Source organism: Ptychodera flava, chromosome 21 (genome assembly GCF_041260155.1).
Source record: "Ptychodera flava strain L36383 chromosome 21, AS_Pfla_20210202, whole genome shotgun sequence".
Lineage (NCBI taxonomy): Eukaryota > Metazoa > Hemichordata > Enteropneusta > Ptychoderidae > Ptychodera > Ptychodera flava.
Window position 1 is genome coordinate 14,638,589 of NC_091948.1, and position 19,312 is coordinate 14,657,900.

Below are 19,312 nucleotides of genomic sequence, written 5' to 3' on the forward strand. Positions count from 1 at the left end.
CACACATGACAAAAGCAATGCTAGGGTTAAAGCTTTTGAAAGCTGGCCATGTTGACCATCCTGAATGGATTTTTTTCCTTTCTTCTTAGCCATGTCAGTTTGACATTGTGTGAATTAACAGAGATCACACAGATGCCAGCGGATTACAATAAAGCTGGCTGTATAACCCATTTTTTAGAAACAATTTATAAGTACCTTTAAACTTTAATAGCAAGATACACTGAAAATCAGAGCATGAACTGAAATTGAAAAATATGAGCAAAATAATTGCTGGCTAGGCTTATAAAACATCAAAAATTGGCAAAACTAACAGAACAGAGTATTTTTGCTTATAATAACAGCAGCTGTGACTTTTGATAATAATATTATTATTTTTGTTCTATAAAACGTATGTGTTTTTACTGCCGGGGTATTATATGTCGAACTAAAAAAAATCTCAGCTTAGCTGTCGCTAAGCATCGTATACAATGTGCAAAGCACTGTTGACAAATACGTCCAAACTTAAATTCAGTTGTCAATCATTAAATTGGACATCCCATACAAACAGGCTGTATTGACAAGCTAAATACAACTTCATATTGATATAATCTTAGGAGCAGAACAGGTTTTACAAAGAGAAGAGACTGGAAAACACACAAAAAAATTACAGTGTATGGAGCCTCAGGGAAAAGATTCAGTTCTGAAGTAAACAACAACACTACAAACTATTACAGTACAATGTACAGCTGATATCAAATGTGCAGCCCTTTGACAGTAAATCATCCATAAATTTACACATGCCTGTGAAATATTGAAATAGTAGCATTATTTAAAAGTCAGATGAGCATTATGAAACTACTTGACAGAATTTATGAGACCATAGTGTAGACAGTTTACACCATTGATATCAAAGGAATCTCAAACTAAAGCTCCAAAAGCTGCTACTTTGATGTATTTTCTGGTATTTTTATTCACTTTGTAAAAGAAATTCTTCTTCTACTTCTAAAATCATTCTACTGCTAAAATTGTGTCACAGTGCCTTATGTCTGACTGATCAACTGAGCCTGTATGTGTGCAATGACCAATGTTAGTGTTGAAAATTGAATTTTGGCCCCGACTAGAATTCATTTATCAATAATAAATATTGCAGTTTGTACATAATGCATTGCATTGGCAAGGCTGATACTAATGTCTTCAAACAAGGTTTAGGGAAAAGTAAAAGAAACTTTACTTCATTTACAGAAAAAAATATTGAAAATATTTATCAAAAAGTTACGCAGAGGTCATGACAGGGTCATGAAGAGGTCACTAGTTTTCACGACATGGTGAAATCTCAAACGGTCTGATTTTCAAAATAAGTTCCTTCAACGTACATGCTTAGCAGCACAGGTGATATGACAGGTTGAGTGACTTACAAATCGCAATTTTTGCGTTTACATCCATGCTGCAAATTCACCCACACAGTAACTGTTGCTTTGCAGTCTACAACCTCTGGTACAAGCAGCTTTTGATTTGTTGTAAATGGAGCTTAATTAGCATATGAGTTTCTGATTGGTTGAATATCAATCAACCAAGTTTATAACTGCAGCCACCAATTAGTAATTGTGACTGTATATTGGCTTTTATACCTTAAATTTCGAGCCCTGCGGTAGCACAAATTCCCTGTATTCAAAATTGGGAGACTATTTGCCCCTATTCAATCTATCTTAAAATATTGCAAGCAAAATTGTACTGAATTTCATACCATGGCACCAACTACTGAGGGTACATGAGTAGACATACATTGATAACAACATAATTTTAACTCAATAGCTCTCTTGTGCCTCAGGGTCAATTTTGGGGACTCTCAAATTTTTGCAATAGTTTCTTAGTATGTTGCATATGTGGATTCCCGTGGAGTTTAATAATGAAGTTTCACAGTTTTGTCTTTGTGAAAATCGACAATTTAATTTTTCCCGGCGGGGTTAACAACAGGGTATACAGGCCACTTTGATTTTCAAAAGTCAGTAAATTTTGGGTAATTTGTTTTTCTCATCCTAATTTTCGCACAGTGACCCCTATTGTTAATGTTACTCTCAGTTCAGAAAGAGAATAGTTTAATGCTTTCTTGAGGAAAGTTAGAGCAAAATTTAAAATATGCTATTTTGAATTTCATATCATCTTAACCTAAAATTAATGAAGTATAGAAATTCATGCTTTAGAAATTCAGTATTTCCACAACTTCCAACAGAGATATGAAGTGATAGATAGATGAAGACTGTGAAGAAATATGTTGAAAGCTACATTTTTCATTACCCGCGAATGATACATGTGCTACCGGGCTGTATTTTCCAAACCATGAGATGAGTGCTCCTTAAGAGCTGGCAAATCAAATTTTCCCTCCGAACAAAATGGCTTTAAGTAAACAAGGCATGTATTTAGCGAGTTGGCCAAAAAAAAAATTACATTCACTCAATGATCCAATGAATTCAATTTCTAAATTTACTTCAGTCGGTAATTGTGTCTCGGATAAATTGAGATATTTTTTCCCTCCATGGTTGAGCTAATAGAGCAATTACCGTAGTTACTGTTGCCATGGCAACCACTGGATGAAGAGCTCTCCTTAGAGAGACGTGGGGGCATAACTATGGTCGAGAGAGAATCAAAGTGCACAGAGAGGCAGGCAGAAATGATTGAATGCAAGTGAATTTGGCTCTTATCAAATATTCCATAATGCAATACTCAATTGCAATGTTCACCGTGTAGCCAGGAGCCAGTCTACGATCAAATTTGACTCATTTGGGCTGAGGGACCGGAGGCAGGAGTTGTTGCAGCTTACTGGGTAATCACTTGCCTAAGGAATTGAAATAAAGCATAGATATGCAAGATACAGACCCCATTACTCAAGCTAAGAATAACAAATCAGTACCCGTGAGACTGCACAGAAAAATCAGTGTCAGCGAGGTTAATAACACATTGCCAATTGGGTATATTTCATGCATAAAATCGGGGAATTTGGGACTGATAATGAATTTTGCCTCCGGCTGCAGTAATACTTGGTACCGTTATGAGATCCCTGGCGATTAAAGATTGAAGAAGCACTTTTATTTCGACATGGCACTCCTAAAAACCATTGGGAGGAAAAGTATATCTCCAGCGCAATTCTGCCGACTCTCTCCTTTTTTTTTCACACTTTGTTTTCACAAGCGGTTGCCCCTTGTCGGTGACATCAATTTAGGGTTGCATGTCTACAAAGTAGGCATTAATGGGCAGAAAAATAAAGAAAATCGAAGTATGGCCACATTCTGCGCCATTTTCAAACCAAAAACACACACCTATTGGCGTTCTCTTGCATAATTCAGAAGTAGAATGTTTCCGAGCCATGTAATATTCATTGGATTCCAATGTTTTCTCAATTGCTGCCATGTAAGTTGGTAATACACCCATGAATTATATTCAATTATCATCAACCTCTGCTGTTCATGCCTGTTTTTACTTAACAAGCTCATCTTCCTCGTATTCAAAACAAACTAACTTCTCAACTATTTCCCACACTTTTCTACCTCTTCTAAAGTTAACAGACACAAGAGATTCTGCTATTTTCATTACTAATATTGCATTTGATTAACATTTTGAACAAAAAAATTTTTTTACGAATAATATTGGACTAAGAGGACTAACGTGGACTTCAATTTACATGGATACATGAAAACTTTCTTCAAATGTGTTATTAGATATGCAACCATAGTATGAATTTTTACTGGTTAAGGGATACTTGTTGAACCCCTTAGAATGGAGGAATTAGAGCTGACAGCACTGAAAAGAAACCCTCTATACAAACTTCAGCCTGCAGGTACATGAATTTAGAGTAAATGTAATCAGCATAAATGATGGAACTCGGGCTAGGGGATCAGTTGGAAAGGAAAAAACAAACGTGTTCTTGAATCCATGTATAGATGATGGAACTGAAAAAGCAATCGTGATGTTAAGAGTGCTGCATGTCAATCAAAGGGTGAGCAAGACAGTCTGAACTTTGACCGTACAAATATAAGAAACTATCCACTGTCTCCGCTTGATTTAAATTTGCTATTCACGCAAAGCCCCTCCAGATATGTCTACGGAGAATATCATGATATTAACTAACTCACAAATATTATTAACAGGCCAGGGGGAGAAAAAGGACAAGGTGTTGCACAGGGGGCACCCAAAACACTGCCCTCTACAGTTAATCATCTCTCCCTGACACACACAGATGAATGTTACATTTTCATTAATGAAATGTCAAGATGGGGTAGGGGGCAGAGAGAAAGAAATAAAGGTTAGTAACGTTCTTTTTGTCCTGAGGAGTTTCAAGACAGAAGGTTGAGAAGTGTATTACACCGCTTTGGAAGAAACATGCCGATCCCTGCAATTACCAGTACAGTACAGCTGTTATGCATCTGCACAGATCCGAAGAAAATGTCAGTTTCCGTCGTGGATAAATGTGACATCCTGAAGTGATATAAGGGGCAATTGGTCACACTGTTGAGAACAGTTGATAGCTAAAAAAAAATTTCCAAAGTCACAGATTTTATTCACTCCTTCATACAAATAGAAAATTGTTACATATGATAGGATCTCAGCTACCTATTTGTTTTGCATCACAACAATTGTTACTAATTATAAATTGACAAAGTCGCTATCTTTTCAAATTATTTCCGTTATTTTTTGCTTCGTGCTAGTAAATATTCATGTTGTTCATATCACCGAAACATGCTCAATTGCCAGTCGTCAGATCTCCACTCCCTCCCAGCTTGTAGATATGACAATAATTGCTTTGATGACATAATTTATGGTACATACCAGAAATTATATGAGCATATTTACATGTTATATGTATTCGCAAGGTATGAGTAGAGCTCTGATCATTGATATAACTTCTCACATGAAACAAAAATAACAAATTATTTGAAAAATAATTTGTCCTTTTAACACTATTGCGTATCATACACATTGGGTGAGTTATTTCAATCTAAAGACATATCAAATACTCAGATATTTGCTGTTGCAGATTTTTCACAAAGTACAATCCAGAATATTTAGATGATATTTTCTGTCGATATTTTCCATCTGTTCAAGAAACTTTCAGTTTTCGATGTGAAAAGTTTGTGTTAATTTGCCAAATATTTTAGAGTTAGATTCTGTTAGGTAGCAAATAAAGTCAACAAACTGCTCAATGTCATCATGAATGCAAAGTCTGGTGTCACAATCAGGAATAAGATGACAATAACACGAATTATTAGAATACACTGTATGCATATATGTGCTGTAAATGTCTAACAATGCTGGCTTCTGGATTCTCTTTACCCCCTTTTCACCACTATGGTTTGGCCTAAACCCATTGCTGTCAATGGTGATTTTGGACCTGTTTACAAGTAATTGGGGATGAACAGATTAATGACAAAAGAAATAATCCAGTGAAGGAGACAAATCTGGTGAAATAATTGAAAAAAAAGAGAAAGTTTCACTGGTTTTGAATTTTCAACATGGATTCACTAGTTTAGGAGTTTGGTATTTCAGAAATATAGGTTGTAAGAATCACGCAATTTGCTAACTTGATGATGACTAAATTCTCTGACGTTACTTGTGAGAGTATTCAGGGGTAGTATTTAGGTCTAATATCCCCAAGCCGCTGTCATTTGGATTTCCTGATGTTTCCACTATCTGAGGTCATTACATGTTAATCACAGATACAGAGCCGTCTCTGAATTTTGAACAAGGCTTCTGATATTGCCAGCGGTGTGGGATCAGTGCTTGCTTATCAAACTTCTCAATCTGATCACCCATCTGAGGTCCTGGGTGACAATTTAAAGCAGTTTGCGACAAGATCTGAAATAACGGGAACTAATACATTTTCAATGCAAGCCCTTTCACTCTATTCTTCCCAGCGGATCAAGAAACATTTGTAGTGTCATTACCGGACATTTTATCTGACAAGGTTCAAACTCACACAGCTAAAAGTAAACATGGTGAACATCATTATGTCTCAAATGCTTTGTGTCCCTAAACATCAGAAAGTTCTTCTCATTGTTTGGATCATGGAATGAAGTGGGGTCACTGCAAATTTGGAATCAGATTGAGAAATTTTCAAACAGAAGAGTTTTTCTGGTCAATTGCATCTGCTGTGACTTCATTCATCTATAATGTTGATGCAGGTCACACAAATCCGTAATGTGATGATAAGTCCAATAGTCAATATTTTGCAATGCTTTCAGGGGTAGATCAACAAACTGTAGTTGACAAATGAATCAAAACTGTTGAAAGAATGGTCTGGTGTCTGATTGTCGGTATCTAATACTACTGGTGTGTCAGTAAACTGCTGTGAAAACACATTCTGATTTCTCAACCTATAGTGACAATACACACAGAGTAGATGATATGATGCAGACTTCTCTGGGACAAACTATCCCCAGTGAATATAACCAGTCTTTCAGATTGCTGTTGGGTTACAACAAATTGTCAAAAATTGTGATTCAAAATGGACTAAGTTTTTATCTAATTGATAAAAGAAAAATAATCCAAAACAACTCAAACTCTGCCTTTCAAGCCTGTACAAAGATGTCCTGCCATTTCAGATTCATGAGATATGTCTGAATAATATTTTGTAAGTTGGAGAAACAACTTTGCAGTGTTCACTTTCTTGGGCATTACAGTCCATTAATATTGTCTTCAATGGTTAGGATGACACTCAGTGTATAAGAACACAGGAGACCCGTACAGCTGTGTGCTAATTATTATTGTTCACAGAGGTAATTTTTCAAGAAAAGTTCACAAATGCAAGTAGCAGCTGCTGTCTTTTATAAAATATGCCAAGTATAGAGTATGTGGCTGTGAATCCATCCAAGTGTTAACTATTCCTTGACAACAATAGAAGTTTAATGCTTTGAATGCCAACGTCAATTTTTGTCGCCTTTATAAAAATTATACAATTCAGTTTTTTTGTAATTTTTGCAACAATTTTTATAAGAAACTGTAGCCAATGAAATGTGATGTCCATTTGGTCCAAATGATCCAAAAATTACTGAAAGATCCATAAAAAGTGTTAAAATGTTGCACTGAAAATTTGGTGGGAAAAATTACAGCACTCAAAAGGGTTAAACATTTGATGTACATTTCCCAGTAAAAAAGTTTGCTACAGTTGCACGGCTAGAATTTCTCCTCCGAGTCAAAGGACTTGCAAACCACTGACTTTATCGAGCTAGCGACAGCAGAAAAAGGTCTTGATGTGTCTGATGGACGTCTTTTCATCCTTTAGGTGTCTGAACCCTGCGTAACCCAATCCACCATATTGATTGCCGGTGACCCAGAGAGAGGTCAGGGGGAATTTGTTTTCATGCAATATTGATTTCAAAATGGTGACATCGGATGTAATCCGAGGAGTCACGGGACACAAATTAACAGGAAGGAAATTAAGCCACAAAACAAATGTTATTCAGAGAATGGGACCAGGGAGCAGAGAATGAGATAGCACTGCAAGAGCTGCAGGATTAGATCCACAACACTCACTTCCTGGCCAATCTTCAGTTTAAGAGCTGTTGCTCTGAAGCGTGGCGGACTGCATTTCCAGACTATCTCATTTTGCCTAATCAATCTTTTTCCTCTCTTCTTCTCTCATGACATCAACATTTATTTCTTTTGCTTAAAGAGGTGAGCTGACAAATAAAGGTACGCCGCATCAACATGCAAAAGTTGCCATTCTTATAATGCCTCCCTGGTAAGAGAGCTCTTCATAGCGATGGGTTTAAAACTCTACATAGTGTTGTGTATCAGCGGATTATTGTTTTAACTTCAACAAAGGACCCTCATCCCAAAGTATTCCGCTTTTGCTCAATTACCTTTCCAAACTGAACATGAACACTCTTACGTCAGGCAATATGATGATTGATGTAACTTTGAGTTCCCTTTTTTGTTGACATTCTCCTTTTTCATGTTTATGCAAATGACTAATTAATTTTCTTTGCTTCAATGGCTAACAACGATTACTGGCAGCCATTTTCGTTTTGAACGCTACATTGTCTATAAGCAATTTCTGGTCTCTCGCACAAGCTGCCATATGTTTGAAGGTGGGATTAATCAAACTTTCTTTTCACAAAGAGTGGACAATTGTCCAAAATTTTCACCAGGGAGGGAAGCACAACCTGTGTAAAAGATCTGTGGCTGCTGTTAAGTTTTATTAGCAATTTGTCCCACTCATTCAAAGAACTCACAGTCAGCCATTATTTTTACCGTGGGTGGGGGGAAAAAACTATCAGTTTTAACCAAAAAAAAATATTGACTTTCTCATTTCTATAAATTATTCCTTTATTGTAAGATTCTACTTGACAAGTTGATAAACTGAGATAAAAAAAATGGGAAAAAATAATGCAACTAAGAGCAGCATTAGAAATTGAGCTGTAGATAAGACACTCATTGCTGAGAGTGGCACTGGAGCAGCACACATTCTGTGGTGTCTGATATCGCTGCCATGGACATTAACGTCTCTTCTTATCTGTCCATTCGGGGATAATTGCAGATGATGCACTAAAAATACAAAGATAATGCCAAGATAGATCACTCTCATTACATTTTCTTAAATTCGCCTCGCGTGCATCTGCTGATTAAGTATCATCTATGTAAAATGCCCAGGATTCACGACTAGTTTCCTGAACAGCAATTTCATCCTTGTTTAATCACTCCTTATTTTTTATCAATGACGGATGTGACATTCTACGAGAGTTCTAATCTTCTCTGAGGTTTCAGTTTCGCAATTATATGACAAATTACGCTGATGAACGTATAATTTCATATCTACTGGAGGCATACTGCAACGCGAGTCGGCAGGCCGCTAGAAGCTGTCTTTCATCCGCTATGACAAAAACTCACTGGTTTCATTAAAGATCATCTGTAAAATTAAAGTACAATGGCAGAATTCTCCCACCACCATGCGTTCACCAATGTCTCTCTGGGTTATATAAACATTACGTCCTCACGTATCCTGTCTTCATCTCTGTCGTGTTATGGTGCTGTCATTAGTACTGTTCAAGACCACGTAGAAACAGCCGCATGGATGAGTTGCATGTGTGTCGCCCCACTGATCACCATGGTCTTTGTGTTCTGACATCCATGTGTGTCACCAAGACCCAACTTCAGTTTTTGTTAAACGTGGTATTTCTTCACCCCATCCCAATCATGTGGTGAGCACAGATCCAACCAACAGTGTTTCTGTACATTTGCGTTTTAATAGGGCAAAAACTATATGTCCAAATGTGAAAATTATAACTTCCCGAGAATACACAGTCCTTGTGGAAATTGTCATCAGCACTTCTTCTTCGGGAGAAAAATGAAAACACGTTGATGGAGCAGGCAGCGGTGATGACAAAATGACAAAGTGGTCCACCTGGTAAACAACGACAGTCCTCTGGGTCGTCTCGGGGGAAAAGAAACAAAATCTGCCCAAAATATCCTGGTATTTGTGCGTGCACATGGGTGAATGATGGGAGGATTTGCAACACATCTGAAACGCCCAATCACAGAGATTCTGACACAGCACGGCATTTACAGAATCACAGAAATCCTGCACAGTGGGACTAACACTCAGCCACCAAACACAATAATCCAGTCGGATTTCCTCAATTCACTGACAGCGAAACACATCCAGCAACGTTTAATTCCAACACTACCTTTATTTTTTCCATACCCTGGGCAGCTCTCTCATCCCTGGCTTTTCCACTTGGCATGGAAGTCTGGGGCGTACTCCACGTTTATTCCCTCGCCGTTGGCAGCCTTAATGGCGGCTCGCATGCGGACAGATAGCGAATCTGACTCTTCTGGCTGGTAATTTATCAATATCGTTACCATCCCTTTGGGATCGTAGTCCGAACTCTGGCAAGCAAAATACCTGCAGCAGTCTAGAATTCGATACAAGCACCTGTGAAGTAATAAAACAAACCGTTATTGATCAAACAGCCCACTGAGATAAACATATTTGTCTAACTCAGAGGTTTTTTTTTCACAGGAACACTTACAGCATTCTGATTACATTGTAAAGGTAATCTGATCAAAATTCAACAGTTTGATCCATTGTACTAAAAAGTGTTTTTTACATGTATTTTTTTTTATAAGCTTGTTCCTGCTTATGTTTTTCACTTTGGGCAGATGCAGACTATCTTTAAATCCGTATTATGTGCGTCGATAAGATTTTTTGTCAAGTATTATATCATTGAAAAGAACAGTTTAAAAGATTTTGTTGTCAAGTATTATATCATTGACAAGAACAGTTTAAAACAATTCAATCTCATTAACATTATCTTTAAAATTCAACAGCACCTTTTATAACAATGAGTAATTTCATTCATTTATTAATTTGTCAAACTAAAAAAAAATAACTTTGCATCATGACACAATAATTATCAGTTTAGTTACATCCCCAAATCTGTTTGATGCATTGCATTGCATTGTAAGAGATATTTCAAAATCGTCCTTCGATGCTACGTTATGACAACAATGCCTTCTTGGTGCTGTTTTATGATGTCAATGTGTTTGGTTTTGATCAATCATCTAAAACTTTTTGCAAAGAATAACTTCTCTGTCTATAAATAGACGAGAAGCTAAAAATGAATGAAATTAAAAACAAATATCATTGAGAAAATTAATCTCTACAATTGGCACTACCAAGTTAAAATCAAAAAGCAAGTGGTATGTGAAATGTTCTACATGTATTCTATGCTATATCTATATTGAATCTTGAAAGTTGTTTTCCATTGAATTCCACTGAATTCTCATTCCTGAGCAACAATACTAATCTGTTCAGCAATGAACTTATTTTACAGGGCAGTCCTCAATCCCTGGTTTTTGGATTAGTTATTGTTCACATCCAGTACTTATATGGTGTTAGTTAGCCTATTGTTTTCCATTGAAATTTCTATCAAGTATTCGATTTGCTTTTTGATATAGCTGATAATTTACCTGCCCCTTTAAGTCCGGCACAATTACAGAACAACAATGAAACAGGCATATGCCTGATGAGATTAAACAGAAAGCAAATTGCTTCAACGGTAAATAAAGGTTTGCAATATGTGAACTAGGCAGTTACACATATAGGCAAATTGGTAAACCATATCTAAAATATATGCCCCTTTAAAGGGGCAGGTCACTTCTCAGCTTTATCTAAAAGCAAATTGACTAACTTGATAAATATTTCAATGGAAAACGAAGGGCTAACACCATGTAAGTACTCAATGTCAACAAGAACCAATCCGAAAACCAGGGATTAGAACTGCCCCTTTAACAAAGAACATTTCAACAACATTTTTCAATACATGTGGTACACACTATTCTAACACACGGCATGTTCAAATACAATTCTATTGCCATATGTCATACATTTGTATCAGATATAGAAGCTCAAAGAAATCACGGAGTAGGTTTTGCAATGACAGATGGACCAGACTTACCACACTTCTCTCTCTTCTCCTTTGATCTTTTTCCTCTCAATACCCTTGCCTACTTCATTCTCTTTCTGGGCGCGTATGTACCTGCACGGACAGAGACGTTTTAAACTCATCATCACAAATCTGCGTATGGGGCTCCCATCTTGCACTTTGCCGTTAAATTGAACAACTGGACAATAATTCATATAATGTCTCTTGTTCAAAAATTTAACATTTTGATAAAAATGTGGGTTTGTGAACATTTTCAAATATTCACATAAATAAAAGTCAGTGAAAAAATTTCAAGCAATAGAGAACCCCCCTCCCCTATGCAATGACACGTGTCTGAAGGGAGGGTAGTTTTTTCTCTTTAAAAACCTTTAATTCTGCATTCTACGGATCAAGGACAATTGCCGACACTCTACTGCCTGCCAGAGTATTTTTGGTGCTCATTTAGAAAGAGATTTGGAAAGCAAAGTAACTTTTTCCATCTCTTGGTGTGCTTTCTCAGGTAATATTTTGAACAGAGTAAGGGCACATCCAGATTTGAAAATGCCCCCAAAAAATGGGATAATGAGATATCACATTGAAAAACACTGTGTATTGTTCATGTTCAAGTTTACAAGATTCTAATCACATCATGAATGCACTGTCCCTGTTGTGACAAGTTTGAGAAAATCAGGAGAGTCTGGATAACAGCGACATGTATGACCTCAAGACAACATCAAAAACAAAAGCCATTAGTCAGCTGCATTGGATTATGTCATAAAACAAATTGATAAAAGTAATATTTTGTCATCCTTGCACCGCATATGAGACAGGCTGATCCCAGAATGTCTGAGAAATTGCTCTTGACGACACAAAAAAATTGTTAAAAAAAGATAGAGACATGCCTACAAGAAACAGTCGGTACATGACACAAAATACTCTGATTAATTTCCAACGTTTGTAGTCCTTTGATAATAGGCAGCTCATTTTGGACGTGTTCCACAGAGCACAATCAGCGTCTGGGCAAAATTGACACAAATCGTTGGATTAACAACTGAAAATTGTCATTATTTGCTGGGGCTAATCTCACAAAATGCTTCACTAACTTTGTTTGACATGTGGGACAGAATAAAATACATTACAAAAAAACCAGCTCTGGGACATTAGTGTTTTGTCAGGAGATCATTTGCATTCGGTTTTATCAAACCGACCCCGTTCTTATCTCTGACACATGATCATATATTCTGGTCATGATATGCAACGTATACAAAAGCACATATAATGAGCGCAGTCATACCGTGGAAGCAATACACGCACAGAACATTTGGGCATTCACTGGCACCTTTCAATCAAAAAAGTAAGCTTTTCACTTGGCATATTGAGCAGACACACGACTAGTTAGGACGAGAGATAACGATTTCTTTTCCCTGTCATCTGAGCAAATTTTGAAATCGATACTGGGGCCAATCACCATTAGGCAGTTTGTGAATGACGAAAACGGAGCCAGAAGAGAGTAATTCTGGGAGCCCTAAATGTCAGAATTTCGTTATGAAATGCAACTCGCTACTGATGGGGATTGCGGGAAAACCGTAGAAGTGAAGAATTGAGACGTAGACTCGATAATGTCAATGTAACTATAGCATGTAATTTGGCCGTTTTTTCCTCCCATTATATAACTGCATATCCATCTTTATGAATTTTACATGCCAGGGATAAAACTTTTCAGATAATTATCTTACAATTTCGGGTATAATTGATGGGGAAAAATGAGTACGGATGAATTCAGAAAGGTTTCGGGAAGACGTAAAGTAATTAGTGACTGGAAATGTTGACTGGAGGCCCAAAGCTCAGTGTGTAATGAATCTTGTAGGAATCTACCACTTCTCTCTGCTGTCAATGCTCGGGGCAAAAAGCTCATCAGAACATTGGCCTCCTCCCAATTTCCATCATCTTCGATCAATTCCGGCAATGCCCCCACCGCTGGCTCTCTTCATTAGCCTTGGACAATCAAGAAACTGTCTGGCTCAGGGGGGGACTGCCAAGCAGCAGCACGGCTGAATGGCTGGCTGGGGCCCCTGAGATGATTCCAAGCGTTAATGAATCAAGCCGGGGATGATAATGTAATTAATAACGGCTGGATGTGACTAAAGTTGCTGATGATGGGGAGTGGGGGTCTTCCAGAGGCTACTCCCTGAAGGATGGGTTAAAAAAAAACCTGGAAAAGTATGTGAGTCGATGGGTCCCACAGGACAAGATAATCATCAGCCCATGCCACTTGCTCACAAAAACACATTCATAAACATGCATGTTTGAAATGAAGCCTCTTCATATCAATGTGTGACGTTTGAATTTCAATTAACTTAATCTGTGGATTTCCTCCACTGGTCTACACGAAGATTTATTTTGAGCAGTCACCTGTAATTTCATCCCAAATGTTCAATGAGGGAACGGCTTATGATAACGTTTCCATTGCTTTCTTTCACCCTTGATGTCACGGCAATCTATTTTGATTGAGCAAGTTCAATGTCAAAGCCGTTCATCAACTTTTACGAAGAATAACATTTCAAATTAGCCTATAGCTACAGCTATAGCTCTATAGCTGACCTATAGAGTTACAATATTTGTGGATACATGTTGTAATTCCGAGACTACCAAAGGCACCTGCTGCACATAGCACACAATAACAGCCATTTGAAATGCATCTCTGTCTGATGAACAGCTGTAATCGACCTTGAAAAATATAACAGTTATGACTTTAGAGCTGGCATATTGACTTTTCCCCTGTCAAATTTGCCCGACTCAATCCGAGACTCCCCATCCACCAGCTATTGGTCATGTCTGATTACTGTATCGCAATGTTTCAAGCTAGAGTGGAAGCATCTCACAGATAACATGAAGCAGAATTATCATGGTTGGGAAAAACTTTGATATCAAGTAATTTTACCTATTTCCCTTGTGGAACTCCTTCTCAAGAAACTTGATGGCATCCCTAGCTCCTTGATTAGCCTTCTTGATATAGTCCAGCGTGTCGATAACTGAAATTAATAATAAATAAATAAAAGATAAAAGAAATCCCCATATAGAATATTGCTAATTCATTTTGACCCGTACACAAATAGACTGTTTGTCCATTTGCCGTATTAACCTGTATAACAGCCAAACGTCTCATTGAAATCATAGGTGTATGGCCCGGTGCAATGAGTTGTAGTCCTTTGAGCCTGATTCAATTGCTTGTTGTAATGGCAATGTGAGGACTTTAGGAAGCATGAAGATCCTAGTCAATATTTAATTCAAACAACTGAAACTAGATTGTTTTGAAGCTCCATCAGTCGTAACTATTGACCCATTTTCTATTATTTTCCGTTATTTTCCGTTCTGTCTTGTTAATCTCTCAAAATCATATTGAAATGCATTGTGTTCAAGTTGTCGACATAGTCTGACATGTTCAATGTCATTGCTGACAACTGATTCTGGTCCAGACTAGAATTCATTTGTATTATGATAACATCGGATATTGTACAGACTGGGTTATGTTGGCAAAGCTTATACCAGAGGGGCAAAAAGAAGAAATTGGACATGTTTTCTAGAAGAAAAATATTAGTACTGTTATCAATAGTTATAGTCACAAGTAATTTTGCCTGTCACAGTCTTCCCTATACAAGAGTATTGATGAAAATACAAATAAGTATATTATATTCCACCAAAAAGATCAGAGATTTGACAACATTTTTGTTCTCAGAAAAAGACTGGGCATTATCATTCTACAATAAGCTGGTTGTTCTTGGGAGCTTTAATAACAAATACAACACAAAAGACACCCTAGGTCACAGATAAATTGTCAAAACTTTAAAACACTTTCCGACAATCTTGATGTTCTCCCAGAGCTAAAACTGTAAACGTATGCCATTGGTTGGCTCCGCTATAAGATGGGATGAATGTTACACCGATATGGGCATCAATATATTGATTCCATACACTCAAATTTCCAGCACTCTGAGATACTTGTCATTTAACATAAAGTTAATGCTCATAATTAATAGATTTCCAGATGCTCTAAAATGATTACATTTCTTCATTTGTCACTAATAATGGCACTTTGATATTTACGCATCCGTACAGTCGCTACATCTGATACTGAGATATATTGAAGTCTGGATTCATCAAATGCCAAGTGCCTTGAGACAAGAAAGTCATCTTCCTTTTGTTTGAAGCTGCTTTCTTTGCGTTACCAATTTCCGATACAAATTGCCCATTGTGGTTGTACTTGGCTCACAGCAACTTTGCTTCATGCAGAGATGCAGTCTCACAGTCATTGTTGACAAAGTGACCTGGTTTTGAATAAAGATACAACTGACCTCCTGCTCAAACTCTCTTTTTGTAAATAAGGTCAAATATGGATTCACTAAACCAGCTATACTAGGGGAGTGTAACAGGTTGTTTTGATATCTTTCGAAGCAGTGAAGAGCACTCATATCATGATGAATTAAAGTTTTACATTAGAGCTTATCGTAATTACAACGAAAAAAGCAAAAAATCAACCAGCATATTTGTGCTTGTGATACTTATCAGCTATGCAATACACCAGTTCCAACTATCCATTTTTGACGTTTCAACTGAAGACAAGTTTAATCAAGATTTAATGCTACATGCCATGTATATTTTTTTCACTTTGAAAATCTTAGCATTCCAGTCCCTCGGGATCCCTTCATTAACACAAGAATGTTGCATGGTATCTTGTTTTGTATTGTTGTACACAGAGCAAAAACATGTCCACTAGCAATCATGGCAATACATCATGCAGGGTTTGTCAATGTTTGAGGACGTACTGGTGCTATTAGGTTCTCGCATTTGTCGCGCATCTTGTACAATCACGCCGTGAGGAGCTCAAAATCTGCTTCTGTTATTGTCACTCTCAAGAACCTATCGCATATACTTCAACCACAAGGAAATTAAAATCAAACAGACCTTTTTTTGTTTCTGTACTGACAACCACATTAGTCACTCAATAAACATTTGGCTTAAATGTGCTGACTCAGCACTTTTTCAATTATCCTCCATGGAATTCACAGTACTGTTCATGTCAAGAAAACCTGGGGCACTCTAATCTGTCACTGTGGATTTGGACACTGATTACCATTCAAATTTCATGGATAAATCCACAAAAATGACACTATTTTCAGTAATACTCACTGTATATCCTCATACTCGCTCAGCCAAGTTTCTCTGTACACATTTCACATTCATTCCCACGCAGCCACATTTCTCTGTTTTATACCCACACAGTCACATTTCTCTGTACATGCTTTATGTTTATGCCATAGAAAACAGCAAGAGTTGACTAAAGTACATGGCAAAGTAGTTAAAACAAGTCATCGTTGATGACACAGTCCCCACTTGTTAATGGGTGCTTTGATTACAGGTCCTCAGAGAAGATAGAGTCCTCTTCATTAGGTCTGTGATAAAAATACTTTGAATAAATTCGCTTGATACATGTCTGAGTTGTAGTTCAGGAGATGAAAAATCGTAATAAAATGGCCACATGGTGGCCATATTGGATCGAATCACAAAACAAATCAATGTGCATATGTATGACATAGGTCAATGTCCTTGGTACCAAGTTTGAATAAAATTGGTTGAGATATGCCTGAGTTATGGCTCTGTACATGAAAAAATCGTAACAAAATGGCCGCATGGCGGCCATATTGGATCGTATCACAAAACAAATTGATGTGTATAGCTATGACATTGGTCAATGTCCTTGTACCAACTTTGAATAAAATCTGTAGAAACATGCCTGAGTTATGACTCTGTACATGAAAAAATCGTAATAAAATGGCCGCCTGCTGGCGGCCATATTGGATCGTATCACAAAACAAATTGACGTGCATATGTATGACATAGGTCAATGTCCTTGTACCAATTTTGAATGAAATTGGTTGAGATATGCCTGAGTTATGGCTCTGTACATGAAACAATCGTAACAAAATGGCCGCCTGGCGGCCATATTGGATCGTATCACAAAACAAATTGATGTGCATAGCTATGACATTGGTCAATGTCCTTGTACCAACTTTGAATAAAATCTGTAGAAACATGCCTGAGTTATGGCTCTGTACATGAAAAAATCGTAATAAAATGGCCGCCTGGCGGCCATATTGGATCGTATCACAAAACAAATTGATGTGCATATGTATGACATCGGTCAATGTCCTTGTACCAATTTTGAATGAAATTGGTTGAGATATGCCTGAGTTATGGCTCTGTCCATGAAAAATCGTAACAAAATGGCCGCACGGCGGCCATATTGGATTGTATCACAAAAAGAATCGACGTGCATATCTATGACACTGGTCAATGTCCTTGTACCAACTTTGAATAAAATCAGTTGAAACATGCCTGAATTATGGCTCTGTACATGAAAAAATCGTAATAAAATGGCCGCCTGGCAGCCATATTGGATCGTATCACAAAACAAATCGACGTGCATCTGTATGACATATGAAGTAATCCTTGTACCAAGTTTGAATGAAATCGCTTCAGGCATCTCTGAGATATCTGCGTGAACGGACGGACGGACGGACGCACGCACGCACGCACGCACGCACGCACGGACGCACGCACACACGCACGGACATGACCAAACCTATAAGTCCCCCCGGACGGTGTCCGTGGGGACTAACAATCTAATCCTTGTAGGAACCTCAGATCAATGCATTTTCATTCATTTTGAAATCTGCAATCTGGATTCCTCAAGTGTGGTTTTTATTAGAATTCAGAAAGACAAATAGGTGTGTACATGCTACTTCTTAAAATCTTAGTGATTTTACAGGCCAATTAAAACCTTTGGGTGCTGTAATTTTTCCAACCAAAATTTTAGTGCAACATTTTACCAATTTTTATGATTTTTCTGTATTTTTTTGATAATTTTGGATCAAATGGACATTACATTTCATTGGCTATAGTTTTTCATTAAAATTTTGACAAAAACTTGAAAAAATTTTACTGGGGTGCATTTTATGCATGAAGGTGGCAAAAATTAACTTGAACGCTCAAAGGGTTAAGGAAAACTTGCTCAAGCATTTTTCAAGCTCATATTGAAGTATGATTGAAGGTAACTCTTTTAGTTTACTATACAACTTAACATTTTAAAAGGTAATCTTTTTTCCTCCATGACGATAAAATCACAATTGCAGCATTAAATTTTTCTGGTAACGCTCCATGCACTAATCCTAGCGAAACAGTCAGTTTTGGTTCATGTAACGAGTTGAATCTAAATTCATTGCATTGCTCCCTATTGTTGAAAGCCTAGCCAATGAATACATTAGGTCTTATACAGCGAAATGGTAGAAGGGAAAGGGGAGTCTTATCAAAACACTATTTGATGTGACTCACCCACTCTGGGTATGATGATGATGAATCTGGCACTTGCTGCCAGTTGGCGGATGATATTCAGGTGGTTACTGAGAACCCTGGCATCCGGCACCAGATATGGAGACAGACTAGACTGGTCCTTGGGCTCCAGACTCCCTTCAAGTTGTTTGACTTCTGACTGTAGATGAAAAAACATACACAAAGAGGGGTTTAAATGACTGTAAAATCAAAACAAAAAAGTGAAATAATTGATAGTGACAAGTATCCTTTTCTGCGACTATTCCACAATTTGTCTTCAACAGTTATGGTAGAATGCACCTCAGGGATAGATCTTTGGTCTCTAAAACTTTTATAATTCTTTTCTGATCTACCACTTGTGGGGGCTCATTTCAAAGCTCTTGAAGTAAGAAAAGTTTTTACCGTCTTAGTTTTAAGAAAATGGAAAATTTTTGTTTTCCCTATAGAGCTAACACTGGGATGGCGGCCATTTTGAATTTCAAATATCAGTGATTGTAGGTAATTTGTTTCTCTAGTACTAAACTTTGCAC

At 37.3% G+C, this 19,312-nt stretch overlaps 1 protein-coding gene across 1 annotated transcript in view; it reads right to left on the reverse strand.

The window, feature by feature from the left end:
* Positions 1–8,268: 8,268 nt before the first annotated feature.
* LOC139121492 (nonsense-mediated mRNA decay factor SMG5-like) overlaps positions 8,269–19,312 on the reverse strand; it is a 95,575-nt gene continuing 84,531 nt past the window's right edge. The window contains exons 16-19 of the mRNA XM_070686395.1: positions 18,786–18,942; positions 14,338–14,428; positions 11,430–11,510; positions 8,269–9,904 (exon numbers count right to left, since the gene is read on the reverse strand). Coding sequence (XP_070542496.1) covers positions 9,688–9,904; positions 11,430–11,510; positions 14,338–14,428; positions 18,786–18,942 — 546 coding nt within the window. The 3' untranslated portion in view covers positions 8,269–9,687. The remainder of the gene's footprint in view (positions 9,905–11,429; positions 11,511–14,337; positions 14,429–18,785; positions 18,943–19,312) is intronic.